Here is a 21151-nt window from a genome sequence, read left to right on the forward strand (position 1 = left end):
GTCCCTTTAGAAGTATTTTTTTGTGTAAGGCTGTGGTTTTTGCAGTCTTTTGTGATAATTTTTATTATCAGGCATATAAGCATGAGAACTCTTTTTTCATAGCCTTCCCAGCAATATTTGTCAGAGTTTTCTAAACATTCAGGACTCCATTTTGATTTTGAAAACTTCAACAGTGTGTGATTTCAGACAATTTACTCCACCTCTCTGAATACCCATTTTATGATCTATAAAATAAGCATAATAATAATAGTGATTTCTCATAAAGTTATGAAAATTAAATGATTTAATGCATATAGAGGACTTTTTAGGACATTATCTGACACATGGTAAGCAATAAAAAATTATTATGAAAAAGCCTTCTTATTTGGTTTTACTACCAGGTAGGATGATTAATGTACTATAATTTATTGCTGATCATTCACATTGCTTCCAGTCATGTACTATAAATTGTGCTGCTGAAAAACTGTGTACATGTTATTTTGCATATTTTCAAAAATAGTAAATCCCTGGCGGAGGAATTTCTGGATGTAAAGATATATGCATTTTTAGTTTTGACAGGTATTACCAAATTTTTCTTCATGAAAGTACTACCAATTTGCATGGTCATCAGCAATGACTGAGAATTAAGGTTTGGGAGGCTTATTCTTACTCAGGACTTTCCATTCCTTTCAGAGAATACAATAATTGGCCTGTAGTGAATAGAATATGCTTAATGAAATGGTAGTTAACTGGGTGGTAAAGAGTTTAGGAAATACAGTTGTGCTTTGCTGACATAAGAAACACATTTACACAACTGCTGTGGCATCTTGTTTGCTACTAACGTCATTAAAGATTAGGAGAAGGCAAAGTGTTAAGTTTTACTGATCACTTTGAACTTGTCTATTACAGAGTTATTATTTCTTTCAGAACTTGGAAAAAGTATTTACAGAATATTACTAGTTTTGTTAATGCCTTAATGCAACAGGATGGCAAAAAACCATTAATAGGAATTGGGCCAGATCCCTATTGATTGACTGGCTTTCTCGAAGAAAAATGCTTTATTATTGTAATAATGCATCTTCACCTACATCATCTCATGTGATTCTGATACATAAACAAAGGCAGAGAAGAAAGCAAAAAAAGAATACTGAGTGACCAATAGCTGCTAAACTCTCAGAACCGCCAGCCTCACCTTTATCCAAGATGGCATAGGCGCCTGGCGAGCAGCCTGAACCAGCGTCTCCTCCTCCACCTTTGTTAGTAACAGGAAAAGGGGGCGGAGTTATAAAGATAATGCTTACCGGACTGCGTGTCTCTAGTTTTCAATTTGGTCCGAGAAATTTAACTAAAAGCAAATATTTTATTTTCCATGACATTTTTGAATTTTTTTTGTCTACTCTTAATGTCTGGTTGCTGGAAGAGGTGAAGAGTTGGGGAGCTGAGCGTCACCTCAGTCTTCCACAATAATGTCGAGTATCACCAAGCCCGCGATCCAGCTACTAGATCAGCGTGGTAGCGCAAACGTGGCCTTATCTAGGGGGGCTTTCAACTACTGTAGGATGTGATCCGCAATGCTTTTACCTACACCAAGGTTATGGCGTATTTATATTAATACTAGCACTTTTCAGAGCTACCCATAGTTCTGAAAAAGACTACGTTAGTCTCCGCGTTTGTGTGCTGTGCCACAATAAGCGAGCATGGACTCACGTGGCTAAAGGAAACCCAGGGAGCCCTAGCTTTTTTTTGCCTATGATACCTAACCCCGCCAAAGAGTTGACAAAGCGCACCAGCTCTTTCTCAGGTAGTTAAGTGGCTCTGAAAAGAGCCTTTGGGTTTGACAGTGCCTTCACGAGAAGTTTACTTGGAGCTGGTGTACTTGGTGACAGCCTTGGTGCCCTCGGACACGGCGTGCTTGGCCAGCTCTCCCGGCAGCAGCAGGCGCACCGCCGTCTGGATCTCCCTGGAGGTGATGGTCGAGCGCTTGTTGTAATGCGCCAGGCGAGACGCCTCGCCCGCGATGCGCTCGAAGATGTCGTTGACGAAGGAATTCATGATGCCCATGGCCTTCGAGGAGATGCCGGTGTCCGGGTGGACCTGCTTCAGCACCTTGTACACGTACACGGAGTAGCTCTCCTTGCGGCTGCGCTTGCGCTTCTTGCCATCTTTCTTCTGGACTTTGGTCACTGCTTTCTTAGAGCCCTTTTTGGGGGCAGGAGCAGACTTGGCTGGCTCAGGCATGACTAAAAGCAGAGAGCAAGCATAAGACTAAGGCAGTGGACTCCCCTGTATTTATAGTGGTTTGTGCAAATGCAGTTATGTGGAGATCCACGGCGATTGGTGGTTATACGCCCATGACGTCAGATACCGGTTTTGTCCAATCAAAATATGTATCCTGCATAATCATGTTCCATTGGTCTAAATGGAAATCAAATATCAGCCAATCACACAGCTCCCTTTTCGCGCCCAGTAGAGGCTATAAAGTCTGCGTCTTTCCAGTTCCTTTTCAGTCTCTATCAGCAACAACTACAGGCTTCTTAGCATGTCTGGCCGCGGCAAGCAGGGAGGCAAAGCTCGCGCCAAAGCGAAGACCCGCTCTTCCCGGGCCGGCCTTCAGTTCCCCGTGGGTCGAGTGCACCGTCTGCTCCGCAAGGGCAACTATGCCGAGCGGGTCGGAGCCGGCGCCCCGGTGTACCTGGCGGCGGTGCTGGAGTACCTGACCGCCGAGATCCTGGAGCTGGCGGGCAACGCGGCTCGCGACAACAAGAAGACGCGCATCATCCCGCGCCACCTGCAGCTGGCCATCCGCAACGACGAGGAGCTCAACAAGCTGCTGGGCAAAGTCACCATCGCTCAGGGCGGCGTCCTGCCCAACATCCAGGCCGTGCTGCTGCCCAAGAAGACCGAGAGCCACCACAAGGCCAAGGGCAAGTAGAAGTCTGGGTTAGTTTGCAGCAATTCGAAACGACCCAACCAAATCAAAGGCTCTTTTCAGAGCCACCTACAGTTTCCTGGGAAGAGTTGGGCACTACGCTCCGTAACCACTTAAGAGCTAATGAATCAATCTCAGTCGGTTAAGCAGAAAGGTGTCTTGGTTTTCCTTCAGCTTGGGCAGGCAATCTTTAGTTTTTGTAGATAAGAGTCGCCTTTACCTTAAACCTAATCTAATCGCTGTTCCCCTTGAGTGAGCTTTATCGAAGTACTATGTGGAGTTATACTTATTATCAGAATTTACCACCTCGGCACCAGTTTTGAGCTTAAAAATCAAACTTGTGATGAGCATTTGTTTTAGGGTCAAATGCAGCAATTTTTAAGATGTATTTGTTTTCTAGGTCTTAACAAATAAAAACATCCTGAGGATGCAGAGTTCGGCCCAAACCTCTACCCTAGGCCACTGGTTATTTTCTAGATCCTTTTTGTCTGAGAAAACCTAGTTATTCGCCAGGATGATTGAATCAGTTTCGACCTGGTGATAGTCAAGGAAATAATTGAGATAATTGGAACAGTTAATTGAGTTACTTTTGGTGCCAGGGAGTTTTCTTATTTTATTTGGAGTGTTTTCAATAAGTTTACTGAAAATTGAAGAGTTTTCTTACATTTCTTACCACCATACAAGTTGATTTATTATGAAATGCAGTTGAGATGATCATTAATTCCTTTGAGCATGCAGAATTCTACTTTAAAAATATATTTGACTCCGTCTTTTTAATCTAATTCAGATCTTGATGCACTGATAGAATAGATTCTTTAAGAGCAAAGAAATTACATTTCCAGAATATTAGAAAAATGTGCTGCAATGGAATTACTTTTATACTATATAAAGGTGAAAAGTTCGTGTAAGGGTATGTTTATGAAATTACTAGACTTCGAATTCTTCACATGCAACACAGAAATTTCCTTGGCGGAAAAAAAGTTCCAAATTTTTAGAAGAATAGAAAATTTTGAGAGGAGGGGATATAGGGCTGTGTTGTCCAATGTGGTAAGCCACTTGCCAACAACTGGCTAGTGATCATTGGAATTTGGTAGTCTGAAATAACAGGTGCTGTACCTATAAAATACATGTTGGATTTAGATGAGTGTCAAAAATGTAAAATATCTAACAATTTTTTATCGATTACATATTGAAATATATTGGATATATTAGATTAAACAAATTATTAAAATTAATTTTTCCTGGTTTTATTTTGTTCTAATGTGGTGCCTAGAAACATTTAAATTACTTATGCCGCTCAAATTTACTTCCACTGCAAATCTCTGGTAAATAGTGAACAACTGTACAGAGAATAGAAAAAAAGCAATATGGAGGCCATTGACCATTTAGAATATCGGAGGACTTGGAGAACAAAAATATATATACATATTTTGAATCCTTGGCCGATCCAATTACCGTGGGGGCTGGCTTAGTTTTGTCCAATCAGCTTCAGGCTCTTACTATAAATAAGCGGCCAGGCTTTTCTCTACACTTGAATTCAGCTTTTACACCATGGCTCGCACGAAGCAGACTGCGCGCAAGTCCACCGGCGGGAAGGCGCCGCGCAAGCAGCTCGCCACCAAGGCGGCCCGCAAGAGCGCCCCGGCCACCGGCGGCGTGAAGAAGCCCCACCGCTATCGCCCCGGAACCGTGGCTCTGCGTGAGATCCGCCGCTACCAGAAGTCTACAGAGCTGCTGATCCGAAAGCTGCCGTTTCAGCGTCTGGTGCGGGAAATCGCGCAGGACTTCAAGACCGACCTGCGCTTCCAGAGTTCAGCAGTGATGGCGCTGCAGGAGGCTTGTGAGGCTTACTTGGTGGGGCTTTTCGAGGACACCAACCTGTGTGCTATCCACGCCAAGCGTGTCACTATCATGCCTAAGGACATCCAGCTTGCGCGTCGCATCCGTGGTGAAAGGGCTTGAGTGTGTAGGACTCAGGCCAGCTGTATCCCAAAAGGCTCTTTTCAGAGCCACCCACATGCGTGTCTGAAAAGATCTGTTTCTCTGCATATAATCCTGGTACTTGTTTTGTCATGGCACATAGGTCCCATTATCTAGACGTTTTGCAATCGTGAAGGTCTGAAATCCAGCCTACCCCTATTAAAATGTTAACCTACTTCCTAGGACGTATTACCCACCTTGCCCCACCTGCCACCTATGCTTTAGTTTTGACAGCATGGTGCCTCAACTTATTTTCTGCAAACTTGTAGTTTGTATTCTTAGGAAACAATACCTTAAGGTCATTTTAAGGTATTAGAAAAATTAAGGTCGATAGGGTTTGTGTTGCCTAAAGTCAAAGTATTTTTTCCCCCATTTCTTCCTGAGCTGTTTTGTTTCTAGGTCTGAATTAAGTATTTGAAGCTGATATCTGGGCCTGCATAAATTCCTTCAGTGTGGTTGATGACTTGGTTTGAGGGTCAAGAATCATTTGCAGGAAGAGCCAGCCAGAGAATATTCCCTTTAAAGCTTCTAGTAAAAATGTGTGTGTGTGTGTGTGTGTGTGAGAGAGAGAGAGAGAGAAGAGAGAGTTGTATTGTTGACTTTTGAGAAGAGGATAAAACAAACACTTCTCTTGCCTCTGTGGGTCTTTGCTTAAATATTACCTTCTCATCATGGCCTTGTCTGACTATATAAATTAAAACTCTAATCCCCACTAATTTTTTCACCCTACAATTTATTAGCATAAGCTGTACCATACATTTTGCTCATTTATTTTTGTCTTGTCTCTTCTAAAATGTATGTTCATAAAAGGAGTAACTTTTGTTTACTCATGTATCCCCTGTAATGTAGCAGCTCTCAGTCAATATTTGTTGGATTAAATGAATGAATGCATGAGTGAATAACACTAAAACAATGGTGTGGAAAATCATAGATGAAAGTAAAACATATTAACCTGCTAGTTGTGCTAAAGTTAGCTACTTCTGCATGACGACAGGCCATTCTTGTGTTCTGAATTCTAGTCATCCATAACTTTCTATTATCTCTCTTCCATTCTTATTTTGTAAGCATTCAAGACTTTCCCTGGCAAATTGGCTTGTGTATGTCTTGTTATCTTTGTCCCTCAACTGATGTCAGCTTGTGAAATTTGAGTGGAAAGATCATAGTATTTTCACATCGTGTTTTGAAAAGCAGATTGAATTCTCTATCTTGTTTCACTTCTTATTTATGTCTGCTACTTAGTTATCAGAATTGGTTACATTCTTAATACATTATTTTAAAATGAGATAACAAGATCACTACTCTGCTCAAGCCATTACCTTCCTGTGAGTACCTACATTCATGGGAAGTAGGACCCATGATTTCTACATATGGAATTTAGAATGATTAATCATTAAATTTATTAGTTTGATTTAGGATGACTAATATTTTACAAAATTAAAATAATGTTCTAATACTTTCTTTTGGAATCAAAACCTTAAGCAAAAAAAAATACTGAATGCATACCCCTCAGGAATTAGCTTTCCTCTGCAAAGGAAAATTCACTAATTTGGAGGAAAGCAATGCCCCCAAGACTCTTGGGGGACCCTGCTAATGCAATCTAAAACCAACTGCTTTAACATATTGGGGTTTTAGGGTTTTTGTTGTTGTTGTTGTTGTTTTGAGACAAGTTGTCACTGTGTTGCCCAGGCTCTGGAGCACAGTGGTATGATCATAGCTCACTGCATTCTCTAACTCCTAGGGTCAAGCAGTCCTCCTGCCTCAGCCTCCTGAGTAGCTAAGACTATAGGCATGCACCACCGTACCCAGCTAATTTGTGTGTGTGCGTGGGTGTATGTGTGTGTAGAGACAGTATCTTGCTCTGTTGCCCAGGCTGGCAGATTGATATTCTTGAGTGTGTAAGGAAACTTAAAGCTGTTAATAAATTAGGAAGATCCCATGCAAAGGTTGCCTGGTCTGCAGTGATCCAATCCTCTTGCTGGTTAGGTAGGGCATCCTTTTCTGAAGATATGTAGTCAATATACTTCTTCCAGTTAACTTTTCAGTTCTCATTACAAAAAGAATTATTTATTCAGGGGCAGGGAGTAGTTTCAATTATATGACACAGAAACTCTGTCTCCCAAAACATTCCATGTGCTCAACTACAATAGTCTGGTAGCCTTCTGGTGAAGCTCTTTCTGAGGTGTGACCATGCTTTCATCTCCCTGTACAGAAATTGAGTTTTGCTATAGTAATGGCACATAAAAATGAATACTCAATGACAACAGATCAATTTGGCTTATGCTAATGGGTAGATGGTGATGCCACTTAACTAAGACAAGGATCACTAAGAGAATTGATGATGATGATCAGTCTAGGATATGTATTTTGCATTTCCTAGAGATCTACAATTATTTCAAAAGATAGATGAATATGCATATGTAGAACTCAGGAGATAAATCAGGGATGCACATAAAGATTTGGGAATCATTAGCATATAAAGGGTATTTAAAACTAAGGGAGTGGACTACAAGTCCCTTCTGGCTTTAGCTTGTCTCTTGTAATCTATGTGTCATTTCCAATATCAGACTTCATGTCATTTGCTTGCACATATCCCAAACCATGCGTCTCTGATGATGCTCATTCTCTGCTGGATCCTCATACTTTCCAATTGCTAATTCACTCTAGCCTTTAGATCTGATGTTGCCTCCCACAGGTTTTACTCTTCCTATATGCTCTTCTGATTCCCTGTGCTTACTTCCATAGTTGTTCTTGCTATGTTGTGTTTTATGTGTTTTTGTGTTTCTCCCAACATGTTTCTCCCAAACATATTGTGTTTCTTTAAGACAGGCATTGTCTTATTAATGCTGTATCTTTAATGCATGGCACTTAAGTATGAAATAAATATTTTTTAAAAGAATAAGAACATTAGAATCTTACAAAAGAGGACAAAGAAATGGTTTTTGTGCCTGAATTTCCTGAGATGTTAAAACTGGTAAGTGGCATAAATGTTCAAGTCCTTTTCAAGGCCCAGACTAAAAGGACCTTGATATGCCCATATGGAGATATGGCCAACATGAAGATCTTTGACCTCCTGTATTCTCAAATTGGCCTTTGGCTTTTCAGAAGAGACTATATTTTTTTCCAACTGTTGGTGTCTACCCATTAGTGCTTTTGGAATCATCTTAATAGCAGCCAGAAGCAACATTTTTATCATCATCACAAGCTTGTACTATTTACTATGCTTGGCCAGCTACTTAGCATACTAAGTAGCTATTTAGTATACTAAGCAACTATTTAACTCATTTACAGTATACTAAGCAACATTTCTAATCATAACAATGTTTGTGGGATAGATTTGGAAAATGAGAAAATCCAGGTACAAAAAGTTTAACTACAAAGATCATGCAGAATTGAACAAGAAAATATCAGAACACAACTTATACAATAAAGGTAACTATTATTTTGTAAAATTTTATTTCAGTAACACACTAACATGTGGTAACTTGGTCACTGCATAACATGTATATATATATTTGAAAAACCCTTATTCTGAAGGCTCCTAAGGCCAGTTTTCTTTTTTATTCCAAACTCCTGTAAGTGCAGAAATTTAAAAAATGTATAACCAATGTATACATTCATAAACATGTACTACATGTTTTTATTTATAAACATAAGCACAGAGTGCCTCTTTTACTAGGTTAGAAAATAGGGCTAAGGGCTCTGCCCTCACTTTAGTCTACTGAGACAAACATATAAAGCAATGTACTGTTGGCGGGGCCTGGTGGCTCATGCCTGTAATCCTAGCACTCTGGGAGGCTGAGGTAGGCAGATTGCTCAAGGTCAGGAGTTTGAAACCAGCCTGAGCAAGAGCAAGACCCCATCTCTATTATAAATAGAAAGAAATTAATCGGCCAACTAATATTTAATATATATAGAAACAATTAGCCGGGCATGGTGGCACATGCCTGTAGTCCCAGCTACTCAGGAGGCTGAGGCAGGAGGATTGCTTGAGCCCAGGAATTTGAGGTTGTTGTGAGCTAGGCTGACCCACCGCATTCACTCTAGCCTGGGCAACAAAGCGAGATGCTGTCTCGAAAAAAAAAAGAAAAAAAGAAATGTACTGTTAAGTAGAATTATACTTTACTACTTCTAGTAAGCATATTAACAAAAAATATCCTATAAAACTAAGGTTAAAAGTGTAACCCTAACATTCTGGGCTGGAGGATTGCTTGAGGTCAGGAGTTGGAGACCAGCCTGAGCAAGAGCGAGACACCAGTCTTTACTAAAAATAGAAAAAAATTAGTTGGGTCTGGTGGCACGCGCCTGTACTCCCAGCTACTTGGGAGGCTGAGGCAGGAGGTTCATTTTAGCCCAGGAGTTTGATGTTGCTGTGAGTTAGGCCTACGCCATGGCACTCTAGCCCTGACTACAGAGATTGTGACTCAAAAAAAAAAAGTGAAATTGCTATATCCCAAAGGGTTCCCCTGAGCCACAAATGGAAACCACTACACTACTGTGTCCTGCCAACAAAATGCTATTTTATAGTAAAATTTATCACTTAAGCCACCCACAGCTAATTTGCACATGTGGATCTACATAATTCCCATTTCGACATTTCACATAAATTGCATGTTCTTGGAAACTCAATATAAATGATTTAGAAATTGCAATGCATTTAGGAAAGCCCTGTATCAATTAAGCTTCAACGTCTTAGCATAAGGCTCCTTGCAGACATCTACAAAAGAGACTAAAGGAACGTTTACCTTGGCAATATGAAAATGGAAAATAAGGTTAGGGTTTAAGGCTAAGTGTCAGTGTAGTGAAGAGATTTAGCGGTTAGAAACGCAGTAAACCGTGCCACCTTTTTGTGACCATGTAAGTGGCTCTGAAAAGAGCCTTTGTTTCTCGGCGTTTCCAAATTTGGTCTTTACTTGGCCTTATGGTGGCTCTCGGTCTTCTTGGGCAGCAGCACGGCCTGGATGTTGGGCAGGACGCCGCCCTGAGCGATGGTGACTTTGCCCAGCAGCTTGTTGAGCTCCTCGTCGTTGCGGATGGCCAGCTGCAGGTGGCGCGGGATGATGCGCGTCTTCTTGTTGTCGCGAGCCGCGTTGCCCGCCAGCTCCAGGATCTCGGCGGTCAGGTACTCCAGCACCGCCGCCAGGTACACCGGGGCGCCGGCTCCGACCCGCTCGGCATAGTTGCCCTTGCGGAGCAGACGGTGCACTCGACCCACGGGGAACTGAAGGCCGGCCCGGGAAGAGCGGGTCTTCGCTTTGGCGCGAGCTTTGCCTCCCTGCTTGCCGCGGCCAGACATGCTAAGAGGTCTGCAGTTGTTACCGATAGAGACTGAAAAGGAACTGGAAAGACGCAGATTTTATAGCCTCTGCTGGGCGCGAAAAGGGAGCTGTGTGATTGGCTGATATTTGATTTTCATTTAGACCAATGGAACATGATTATGCAGGATATGTATTTTGATTGGGGCAAAACCACCAATCACCAGAAACCTTTACTATTCCTAATTTGCATAACCACCTTTAAATAAGGAGACCACATCTAGTCTGTGGCTTGTGTTTTCCTTTAGTGTCCTGTGTTTTCTCACTGTGCCTGAACCGACCAAGTCAGTTCCTGTTCCTAAAAGGGGGTCAAAGAAAACCATCAATAATGCACGAAAGGATGGCAAGAAGTGCAAGCACAGCCGCAAGGAAAGTTACTCCGTGTACTTGTACAAAGTGCTGAAGCACGTCAACTCAGACACCTGCATCTCGTCCAAGGCCATGGGCATCATGAACTCGTTCGTCAACGACATCTTCGAGCGCATCGCGGGCGAGGCCTCTCGCCTGGCGCATTACAACAAGCGCTCGACCATCACCTCCAGGGAGATCCAGACGGCGGTGCGCCTGCTGCTGCCGGGAGAGCTGGCCAAGCACGCGGCTTCAGAGGGCACCAAGGTAGTCACCAAGTACACCAGCTCTAAATGAGCCCCTGCTGCAGAGGTATGGACCCATCCTGTCCCACGTCCCGAAGGCTCTTTTCAGAGCCGTCCACGTTTTCTCAAAAAGCCAATTCACTTTTAATTCTCCATTAGTCAAAAGTGCAAGTGGCCATTTTATAATACTCGAATGTGTAATTCAAATTGGTTTTTGGTAAAACATTCTGTGCCTTCTAGTACCCTTTGGGAGTTCCTTCATGTATTTTTGGCATTTTTAAGCTGCAGTTGCCCTATTGGTATCACAAATTTCGTGTGTTTCCAGAAGGACTAATAATGCAAATAACGTTCTGTTCTCTGCTTTAGCTGAGACAATATTGAAAATGCCACGGTGTACTGCAAGTATCTAGAGCGTCCCAATAGTTCCTGGAGTTCCCTTTCAAGTTATCTATGGAGAGACAGACGCTCACTATTGACTGTAATCCGGGCAAACATTTGGAGCTGGATCCAGAAATTGTAAATCTTAGCTAACAGGAGAGCCAGTGTGTCTGTTCGCTCCCCAAGCTTCATCAGGCCCACAACCCCCTGTATCTCTTTGAACCTAAAATTAATAGTCTACTAGTAAGATAACCTTTAAGTTTATAGTGCTGACTTAAGACTTGGTGATTTAAAGTCATAAAGCAGCATAGTTTCGATTAGCTGTCCTTTTCTAGGTTCTTATCTTGTCTCTCCATGAGGTTTACTTGTACCCTGGTCTCCACCGCTTAACCCTCATCCGTAAAATTGTAAGAATTGTTAAAAGGATTAAACGGCTATTAGTCATGCTCTAATAAATAGCATGTTTTGAGAAATAAACCTGAGTACTTTTTTGTATCAGGGTAAGAATGAAACCTTGGAAAACTTCAAACTTCTTTTCTTTCACCTCTTCAGCTCCCTTTGAAATAACAGTAAAGCAGTGTGTGCCTTTTCTTTTCTCTGTTGGCAGGAAAACCTGGTGTTCTGAAGATAGGGGAAGCCAAAATTAAAGGCATGTCTGGTTTGGGGACTGTGCTGCACCACTACCTGCAGGAACACAGAAGAACTACTGTTATATTTTTGCTCGAATAGGGAATTAGTAAATGTGGGTTACAAAGGAAGGACAAGTGTCACCAGTACACTTTTTAAAAAGGTAAACCATGAAATTTGTTTATTCAATCCATCTACTCTTCTTCCCTTATTCATGTTAATATTTATTCTGCAAACTGATCTTGAGTGCCTAATATGTACTATGAAAAATTCCTATAATTGAAAAAATCAGTATTTTGAAAGGAAGGAAACAGTTAAGCAAATAAGGACTCCAAAGAGGAACTGGGAAAAGAGAAAAATGAAACCAGCCTTACTGGGAAGTTTGAAGTTTTCCAAGTCTTCAGGGCTTGTTGTAAAAGCCAATGCGGTGGGGGAGGGAAGGTGCTCTGGGCAGAGAAGTCTGAGCACCCGGTAAAGTGGAGGAGATTTTTAGAGTTGCTGAAGGCTGAAATGGCTGGAGATAAATGTGGCAAGGTAATTCAGAGGAGGCTTTAAAAAAAAGATCCCGAGGGGCTCTGTATACCTTCTCTACCAGGAAAATGTAGATTCTAGGCAGAATTTTAAAATTTTGTAAAATGTGTTTTTCAGATTCATTCTTCTGGTGGTTCAATTGAAAGTAGATTGGAAGGAAGTGAGTTCTAAGTTTGAGAGGTTGAAAATGCCAGCCAGCAAGTGAGGGACCAAACTAAGGCAGGGGCAACAGTCAGAAACAGAAGTAGGAGGTGGAGAAAGGGGAATTTAAGGAATAAAGGAGGCAGAAAGGGCAGAGCTTGCTGCAGACTGACTGAAAGGGGAAGGAGAGAGAAAAAGGGCAAACCTGGAATGATATCTAGGTTTCAACTTCTGCAACTAAGAGTTCAAAAAAGGGATTTCAGAAGGGGAGTTTGGTAGGAAATGGGATTTGCCCAGTTCATCCAGTCAACAAATATTTATTGCTCATCTACTATGAGCCAGGCACTGTTTGAAGTCCTGTCAATATGGCAGTAAGTAAATTATTAAATTGAATCACATGTAATTGCCAATATTTGATTGGATTTGATCTATAGAAATGGTGGTTTCATGTGTTTAAACCTATGAATAAAGTCTGACCTCATACTGAGAACCATATGTTAGTGGGAAAAAAAATTAAAGAATATGGGGCTCTAGCCTAAGGCCTCGTGCTTCAGAGGCATTCACTTTCCAACTGCCCTATATATCCCCTTGTTGAGTAGAGCAATTTGTGTAGCAGACTGTTATTCTCTAGTGATAATAATGAAATGACTTAACATTTATTGAGGGCATATTATGTGATAGATTATATTAAAATTCTTTTACTTATATTAACTCATTTAATTATCTCAGTGGTCTTATGAGGTAGGCTCTACTATTATTCCCACCTTACAGATGAGGAAATGGAGGGTCAGCAAATTACATGAGGAAATAAACTAAATGGCAGCTTGAAGTGGAAAAAAGCTCAGACAGCCCAGACGGGACAATTAGTATACAAAATGAGAGTGGATCATACCCCTAGAGCCTCACTTTCAGAAGTTTCTCAAACATTAAATCCTAAACTTACCTGCTCCTTGAGTAGAAGGATAATACTGTATGCATAATGCCAACATGAAGAACAAACTAACGAGAAATCTTTCACAGAGGAAGGATAAAGACAGCATTGCCTCCCTCAACGATTAATAAGGGCTTTCTGAAATGAGAGGTTCCATTAGTGGAAGAGCAGGGCCAAGAAGGGCAAGGTTCTTGAGCACACTCAGGTGATGCTGACAATTCCCAAGGTTCAGGGAGGAGTTGTGCTTGGCTCACAGTGGGATAGTCATAGGACTCAGATAGGATTATATGATACTAGACTATCCAAATAATATCATTAAACTTGTTTATTCAATTGTTTCCTCTTAAAATGTCCTTTGGATTTTTATCATTAGAAGTAAATGAACCAACTCTTGGCAAAGCTATGTGTTCTTTTTAGTTCAATAATAAACCAGAGTGTATTATTTCTATTATCCTTGGAGATGATGTTTATACTAACATATACTTGCATTAATCACATTAATGCCTCAATATAAACTTCATCCTAATTGTTTAATATGTCACTGTCAAAGTCCATGTGATTTTCTTGAGTTTTTTCAAGAGAGGGAGGAGAGGAGAGAGAATTTACCTGGGAAGAGATCCCAATGTAACAATTTAGAAAATTTGTACAATTGCTAAATTTTAATAAGTAGCTATTTTTATTATTAATAAAGCACTGTTCTAAGGGCTTTACATTTAATAAATTATTTAATTTCCAACTATCTTATTAAACCTATCTTCATGCAAACACTGAGGGCCAAAACATTTCAGTAACTTGCTTAAGCACACACATTGAGGTAGCATCTCTGCCAGGACGTCTGGGTCTAGAGTCTATGTTTGTAACCAGTACACCATATTTCCCAAATAAGTCTGTGTACATCATTATTCTTTGACAAGAAAATATCTTCACAACATGTTGCTGAGTGGGGTGGTATATAAGGAGCATGAATGGTATATAAAATTATGTATTCATAGAGAAATACTCATTAAAATGTAAAAAAATGGTTGCTCTGTTTTATGAAATTTTACAGTAAAACCCCTTTTATCTGACTTTGACTTACCCAAATTATTGCTTTAATCAATGCTTCTCATTTCCTTTGTGAAATATACTGAGTGTTGCCATGGGAACTGAAAGTCCCTGCAAGTAGCCTGATGTAAATTAATTTACTTTTGTTAAACCATATGTTAACCTTCAGTGCTATGTTAATTCCCAAAAAAACTTCACTACTTTTGTTACTATAATTGTATAAAATACCATGTAGATGAAAGGAAATGAGTTAGAAAAAATAATTGCTATTACTATGAATGCCTAGTTAATGTTCTATAGACATGCTGTACCTGAATTCTTAGAAATATTCTAATTAGATGTAAATTGATTTTAAAAATTGTGAGAAAACTCATATAGGGATGTAAGGTAATCAGATTGCTTTCCCAGTGCCTTTAAATTCTCATGCTTCTTTTTTTTTTTTGGGGGGGGGGACTGAGTCTCACTCTGTTGCCCCAGCTAGAGTGCCCTGGCATCAGCCTAGTTCACAGCACCCTCAAACACCTAGGCTCAAGCAATCCTTCTGCCTCAGCCTCCCAAGTAGCTGGGACTACAGGCATGCGCCACCATGCCCGGCTAATTTTTTCTGTATATTTTTAGTTGTCCAGATAATTTCTTTCTATTTTTAGTAGAGACAGGGTCTCACTCTTGCTCAGGCTGGTTTCAAACTCCTGACCTTGAGCGATCCTCCCACCTCAGCCTCCCTGAGTGCTAGGATTACAGGTGTGAGCCACCATGCCCCCCCATGCCCGGCCCTAAATTCTCCTGCTTCTTTAAAGAAGTTCTATCTGAAAAACATTTTATAACACTTTTGTGTGTGGTTGATCCTAGGAAGTTCTAATTTAGGACTTCATTCAGTAAATTATCATTAAAAAACTGACAAAGAGGCCGGGTGCAGTGGCTCACGCCTGTAATCCTAGCTCTCTGGGAGGCCGAGGCGGGCGGATTGCTCAAGGTCAGGAGTTCAAAACCAGCCTGAGCAAGAGCGAGACCCTGTCTCTAGTATAAATGGAAAAGAAATTAATTGGCCAACTAATATATATAGAAACAATTAGCCGGGCATGGTAGCGCATACCTGTAGTCCCAGCTACTCCGGAGGCTGAGGCAGCAGGATTACTTGAGCCCAGGAGTTTGAGGTTGCTGTGAGCTAGGCTGACGCCATGGCACTCACTCTAGCCCAGCCAACAAAGCAAGACTCTGTCTCCAAAAAAAAAAAAAAAAAACTGACAAAGGAATATAAACATTCATGGATTAAGTAAGAATAAAAGGTTTAAAGTATGAAGCATTTTAAAATAATTCCCAACTTTAACTTTTAATTAATTGAATATTGAAACTGTAGGGACCAATGAAAAACTTTCTTTTTGCTCTCTGAAGGTTTGCTGAAAAAATCAACTCACACAATGCAAATTAATAGTAGAAAAGATATACAAATTTATTAACGTGAACAGGGGAGGATTACAATGATTACCTCTCCAGATCCCCACACAATGAGGTACAGATGGTTATATACCTTTCTTAGGGGAAAGGAAGACAGAGAAGTATGGATAATTTTAGGAGGTAGTAGATGATTTTTAGAAGAATTCAATGGGCTTGAAGAACATACAATGGACCAAAACAGTCTCTTCTGCTCATAGAGCAGACAATGGTTTATGACAAGTTTGTCCCGGTTTGTTGAAACTTTAGTCTTTTTTCTTGCGATATGGGTTCAGTTAATGAAAACCTAGGGAAGATAATGTTGTTGAAACTACAAGGGGGTTTTGGTCGCAGTCTAGTTACTTGTCGCACAAAGATCCCCTGAGACAACGAGGATTGTCAATGAAGAAAAATTTTTTAATATGACACACATCTTGTTGGAAGAATGGGAGAAGCTGCTTCAAATCCATCTCTCTTAGTAATGGAGCTATGGGCTTTTTAAGAAGGGGCCATGTACCTTGGGACAGGTCCAGGGACATGGTGAGTGCTGGCACTAGGAAGTTTGCCCTGGGGCCTTCAAAACTTAACTCCTCTGTCTTGCAGAAAATCTATCATTTCTGGGAAACAACTCAAAAAGTAAAGTAGTTAATTAAGGGATAGTATTATAAAATATGTGAACTAAAATGCTCACCCTCCCACCGGCTGACTGAATGGCCCCCTTGTGGCTAAAGGAATATCCTAAAGCAAAATTGGTCGGACATGCCTTATTATGCCCCCCTCCCTTCTTGGGGACTTCCTTTGTAACCCTTTAACAGGTCTAAATGGGTATGCAAGACAAACCTGCAGGTCCTCAATTTACACAACAAATCTATGTCAGGTGGCTTATCTCTGATAACAGCTTCTTATGTTAAAACATTCCAAGTCTTTAAACAAAGCTTTATGTCTTTAACCAATTACAAGCCAAAGAATCTTTAAACCCACCTATAACCTGTAAGCCCGCCCCTTCAAGATCTCTTGCCCTTTTTGGTCAAACGAATGTATGCCTCCCACATATTGATTGATGACTTTACCTGTAACACCCCCCCACCCCCTTGTTCCTGAAATGTATAAAAACCAAACTCTAACCCAGCCACATGGAGTTCACTTGCCCAAGGGCTCTTGGCAGTGGCTCTGGTTGATGGTCCTCAAGGGAAAATCCGGGCAGCTTAGCTAGCCTTGCGAAGTAAGTAGACAATCTGATGACCAAGAAGATGGTAATAACAATAGTCCTCTAACCAAGCCTGCACTATGAGATGTTTTAGTTCCCCATGGAAATTAAAAGACATCTTAACATATGTTCTTGAGTTGTTTTTCAGAAACCTCCACCAGCTAGAAAATGTAGATAAGGGAGAACTAAGGAATTGAACTCTAGTCTCCTTTCTTTGTTCTGTTTCTACCTCAGGGGCCTGGAGAGAGTCACGCCCACCTCAGAACTGCAACGTCTTTTTTAGCTAATAGAGAATCTCTGAATCCACCTACGACCAGCAAGGTCATTATCCCTTCAAGATGTCAATGGAAAAAAGCGTAACTCTGCAAAATAATTTTAGAGAGATTTATTCTGAGCCAAATTTGAGGCCCATCACCTGGAGCCACTGCCAAGAGGCCTTGGGCAAGTGGACTCGTGGCTGGGTTACAGTTGGTTTTTATACATTTCAGAGATGAGTTACAGGTAAAGCCATCAATCAATACATGAGAGGCATACATTGGTTTGGGCAATCTCGAATGGGGGCTTACAGGTTATAGGTGGGTTTAAAGATTCTTTGGATTGTAATTGGCTAAAGATATGAAGCTTTGTCTAAGGCTTGGAATGTTTTAACATAAACTGCTTACCAGAGATAAGCCACCATTTGTTGCTTAAAGGTTTGTCTTACATACCCTTAGGCCTGTTAAAGGGTTACAAAGGAAGTCTCCAAGAAGGGAGGTGGGCATTATAAGGCATGTCTGACCTCCCTCTTCCTGGCAGGCAATTTTGCTTTAGGATATTCCTTTGGCCACGAGGGGGTCCATTCTGTCCACCGGTGGGGGGGTGAGCATTTTAGTTCACACCTGGAAGACCACCCCAACCATGTGATTAAGAAGTCAGGGGCTCTGAGTGAGAACAACCTTCAAGGAGTTTGGAGATTGAGTTCAGTCACATGGCCAATGATTCAGTCAATCACACCTACATAATGAAAGCCCCATAAAAACTTGACACGAAGATCCGTACATTTATTGGTTGGCAAATGCATAGATGTGCTAGGGAGGTGACCTCTGACTCCATGGGAAGGGGTCTGTTCTGCTTTCAGGATCCTTCCAGGCCTTGCCCTATAAGTCTCTTCATTTGACTGGTCCTGAATGCATCCTTTATGATAAAATTATAATCATAAGTGTAGCACTTTTGGGTACTCTGTGAGTCATTCTAGCAAATTATCAAATCTCAGATAGTAGTAGAAATCCTTGAATTTGGAGCCAGTTGCTCAGAAGTACCAGTGGCCTGCCTACGGGTATGCAAGACAAACCTTTATGCAACAAATGGTGGCTTATCTCTGGTAAACAGTTTATGTTAAAACATTCCAAGCCTTTAGACAAAGCTTCATGGCTTTAGCCAATTACAATCCAAAGAATCTTTAAACCCACTTATACCCTGTAAGACCCCCTTCCCTCCTCCCCCCCCTCTCTGCTTTGAGATGTCCCACCTTTTTGGGCCAAACCAATGTATGCCTCTCATGTATTGATTGATAGCTTTACCTGTAACCCATCTCTGAAATGTATAAAAACCAAACTGTAACCTAGCCACAACGAGTTCACTTGTCCAAATTTGGCTCCAAATTTGGACCTCAAATTTGGCTCAGAATAAATCTCTTTAAAATTATTTTACAGAATTTGGCTTTTTTCCATTGACACTGATGATCAGCCCCCATCCTGAGTCATCTAATTTCTTATCAAAAATGCAGGTGTAAAACAAGGGTCTCATGAATAACAAAGACTTTTTTTTGAGACAGGGTCTCACTATGTTGCTCAGCCTGGATTTCAACTCTGAGCTTAAGGGATCCTCCCACCTCAGCCTCCTGAGGAGCTGGGGCTGTAAGTACACTCAACATTCTTATTACTAGGGAAATTTCAAGGATTCAGTGTCTCCTTTTCAAGAATCATAGACAAAGGCCAAATTCTTTATTATACCACAGTAGTAGAAAATGTATTATATATAAAAAATACATCTTACATATGATGGATGCATTATATATGCATATATAAAAATTTTGAGAACCCAAAAACTTCCTGTGTGCTGAAAAACAATATTTGGATTCATGGAGAAATTCACCAAGTTTTATCAATAACTAACACAGAATAAGAATGACAAAAATGATTGATTTAATATTGGTATTAAGTTTTCCAAGGACATGGAGAGAAAGAAATTAATCATGAATGTGGAAAAGTAAGTTGAGAAAAAGGAATTCTGAATAAGATTGTGGAGTAAAGGGAAAACTTCTGTTCTGTCTGTTGTTGAAACCACAAGGGGGTTTAGGTCTAGGTTCAGTTGTTGCACAAAATCCAATTAGCAAGACACTGAGGATTGCCAAGGAAGAACGGAATCTTTAATACTGCAGATGTCTTGTCAGGAGACAGGAAAAGCTGCCTCAAATTTGCCTCTCTGACTAAGGGATATCATAGGCTTTATTGCCACCCAAATGTTTCTTTCATCTCTTCTGAAAATAATTTTACATAGAGACTTGGTGGGGGACATCGTTACTTCTACCCTTCTAAGTTCTTTTCTGGGCTATTGTAACAAAGACAGATTAATAATTAAAAGGCAAGCAAATTTATTTAGTATAAGTTGTATGACATAGGAGACTTCATAAGAAAATGAAGACCCAAAGAATTGGTTAAATCTCAGCATTTTTATGCTAGGTTTGATGAACCATGGAATGTCCTGGAAAATTGTGATAGGGCAAAGGGTTTGAAGTAAGAACAGTAAAGTTAGGGAAACTTAACAAGTCTCATTCAGTCAGATACCTCTCAGCATATCTCTGTCTTCAGAGATAAGGATGTTTTCTTTTCCTCTGGGGATGGGGAAGTCACCTCTCACATTAGCATCTTATGAGCTGCTTTATGGACAATGCAGGAGAAGGTCATAGATTCCTTCCTGCTCTTTCCCAAATTACTTTAGCTCAAAATATTAAATATGCCAAAGTCCCATATTTTGGGGTAGTGAAACCACCTTTTCCACAAATCAATAACAGGGTACAAGGTGAGAACCATGGTAAGGGCCTAGATAAAAATAATGCACAGGCCTAGCTAAAACTAATGATAATAATTAGTAACTGGCCCCCCTTTTTGCTTCTGTATAATTGCCACTCGGGAGCCACGCAGCTGGTGGTCATAAAGATTCTTCTCCCCATAGCTGGTGTCCACAAAGATTCTTAACTTTCTCATTAGATAACATCATCTCTTTGAAACCAGAGGTAGTTTTTAAGATATCTTCCAGGCCCTGCATTCTAGTCAATTGGTTGACCCACCCAGACCAGAGGCCCATACCCAGAAACCAACTCAACTGGAATTGTGACCCTAGGGACTGAAACAACACAAGAGATGATTTCTACACCCCTATAATTTTGCCCCAATTAACAAACCTAATTGTCTAATCTCTTGCCTGCCAAACTATCCTTAAAAACTTTGTCTCCCAAATTGTTAGAGAGGCAGATTTGAGAAATTTCTCCCTTCTCTTCACATAGTGATGTGTGGAATAAAACTCTCTTTTTTCTGCCTGGTATGCTGTCTCAGCATATTGGCTTCCTCTTGGGGATATGAATGTGGTTGGGCAGCAATAGTAGCATATCCTGAACTTCATCAATACAGTATTATAGGGATCAAAGGTCCCTGGTCTCCCAATGTTTGTCAAACTGTAGGGAGCAAAGGCTCCTGTCCCCATAAAAGTTCACTGAAAAATTACGACATGAGGCTGACATTAATAGAAGGAAAATGATACAAATTTATTTAATGTGTGCACCCGGGAATCCTCAGGATGAAGATTCTACTCCCCAATGGGGTTTAAAAGTTTATATGCTTTCCTGGTAAAATTGCTTATGGAGGGCAGAAAAGAGGAATTCTGTTGAGTGGCAATAAAGAATTAGGAGAATGAATGGATGGGGAACAAAGAATAACTGGTAAATAGTTTTCTGTGGAATTTGAGTCTGAGAGAAATTATCTTTTTAAAGAGTGTGTTCAGGTGTTGTTACATTTTGGTTTTACAGGGAAG

General features: G+C 40.7%; 5 protein-coding genes across 5 annotated transcripts; 3 read left to right on the top strand and 2 right to left on the bottom strand.

Annotated features, from left to right (window-relative positions):
• Positions 1-1834: 1834 nt before the first annotated feature.
• On the bottom strand, positions 1835-2234 carry LOC105858694 (histone H2B type 2-F-like). The gene has a single exon (XM_012742006.3). The coding sequence runs from the start codon at positions 2215-2217 to the stop codon at positions 1837-1839; it is 381 nt and encodes a 126-aa protein (XP_012597460.1). The 5' UTR covers positions 2218-2234; the 3' UTR covers positions 1835-1836.
• Positions 2235-2489: 255 nt separating this feature from the next.
• LOC105858689 (histone H2A type 1) lies at positions 2490-2959 on the top strand. Its single transcript, XM_076010770.1, has one exon. It carries the CDS (start codon positions 2519-2521, stop codon positions 2909-2911), a length of 393 nt encoding a protein of 130 aa, XP_075866885.1. The 5' UTR covers positions 2490-2518; the 3' UTR covers positions 2912-2959.
• Positions 2960-4447: 1488 nt separating this feature from the next.
• H3C10 (H3 clustered histone 10) lies at positions 4448-4924 on the top strand. The gene has a single exon (XM_012742009.2). The coding sequence runs from the start codon at positions 4460-4462 to the stop codon at positions 4868-4870; it is 411 nt and encodes a 136-aa protein (XP_012597463.1). The 5' UTR covers positions 4448-4459; the 3' UTR covers positions 4871-4924.
• Positions 4925-9786: 4862 nt separating this feature from the next.
• On the bottom strand, positions 9787-10211 carry LOC105858691 (histone H2A type 1-H). Its single transcript, XM_012741998.2, has one exon. The coding sequence runs from the start codon at positions 10179-10181 to the stop codon at positions 9795-9797; it is 387 nt and encodes a 128-aa protein (XP_012597452.1). The 5' UTR covers positions 10182-10211; the 3' UTR covers positions 9787-9794.
• On the top strand, positions 10180-12863 carry LOC105858671 (histone H2B type 1-M-like). Its single transcript, XM_012741976.3, has 3 exons — positions 10180-10275; positions 10411-10860; positions 11779-12863. The coding sequence occupies exons 1-2, from the start codon at positions 10180-10182 to the stop codon at positions 10843-10845; spliced, it is 531 nt and encodes a 176-aa protein (XP_012597430.1). The 3' UTR covers positions 10846-10860; positions 11779-12863.
• Positions 12864-21151: the final 8288 nt, after the last annotated feature.

This window comes from Microcebus murinus, chromosome 15 (genome assembly GCF_040939455.1).
Source record: "Microcebus murinus isolate Inina chromosome 15, M.murinus_Inina_mat1.0, whole genome shotgun sequence".
NCBI classification, from domain to species: Eukaryota; Metazoa; Chordata; class Mammalia; order Primates; family Cheirogaleidae; genus Microcebus; species Microcebus murinus.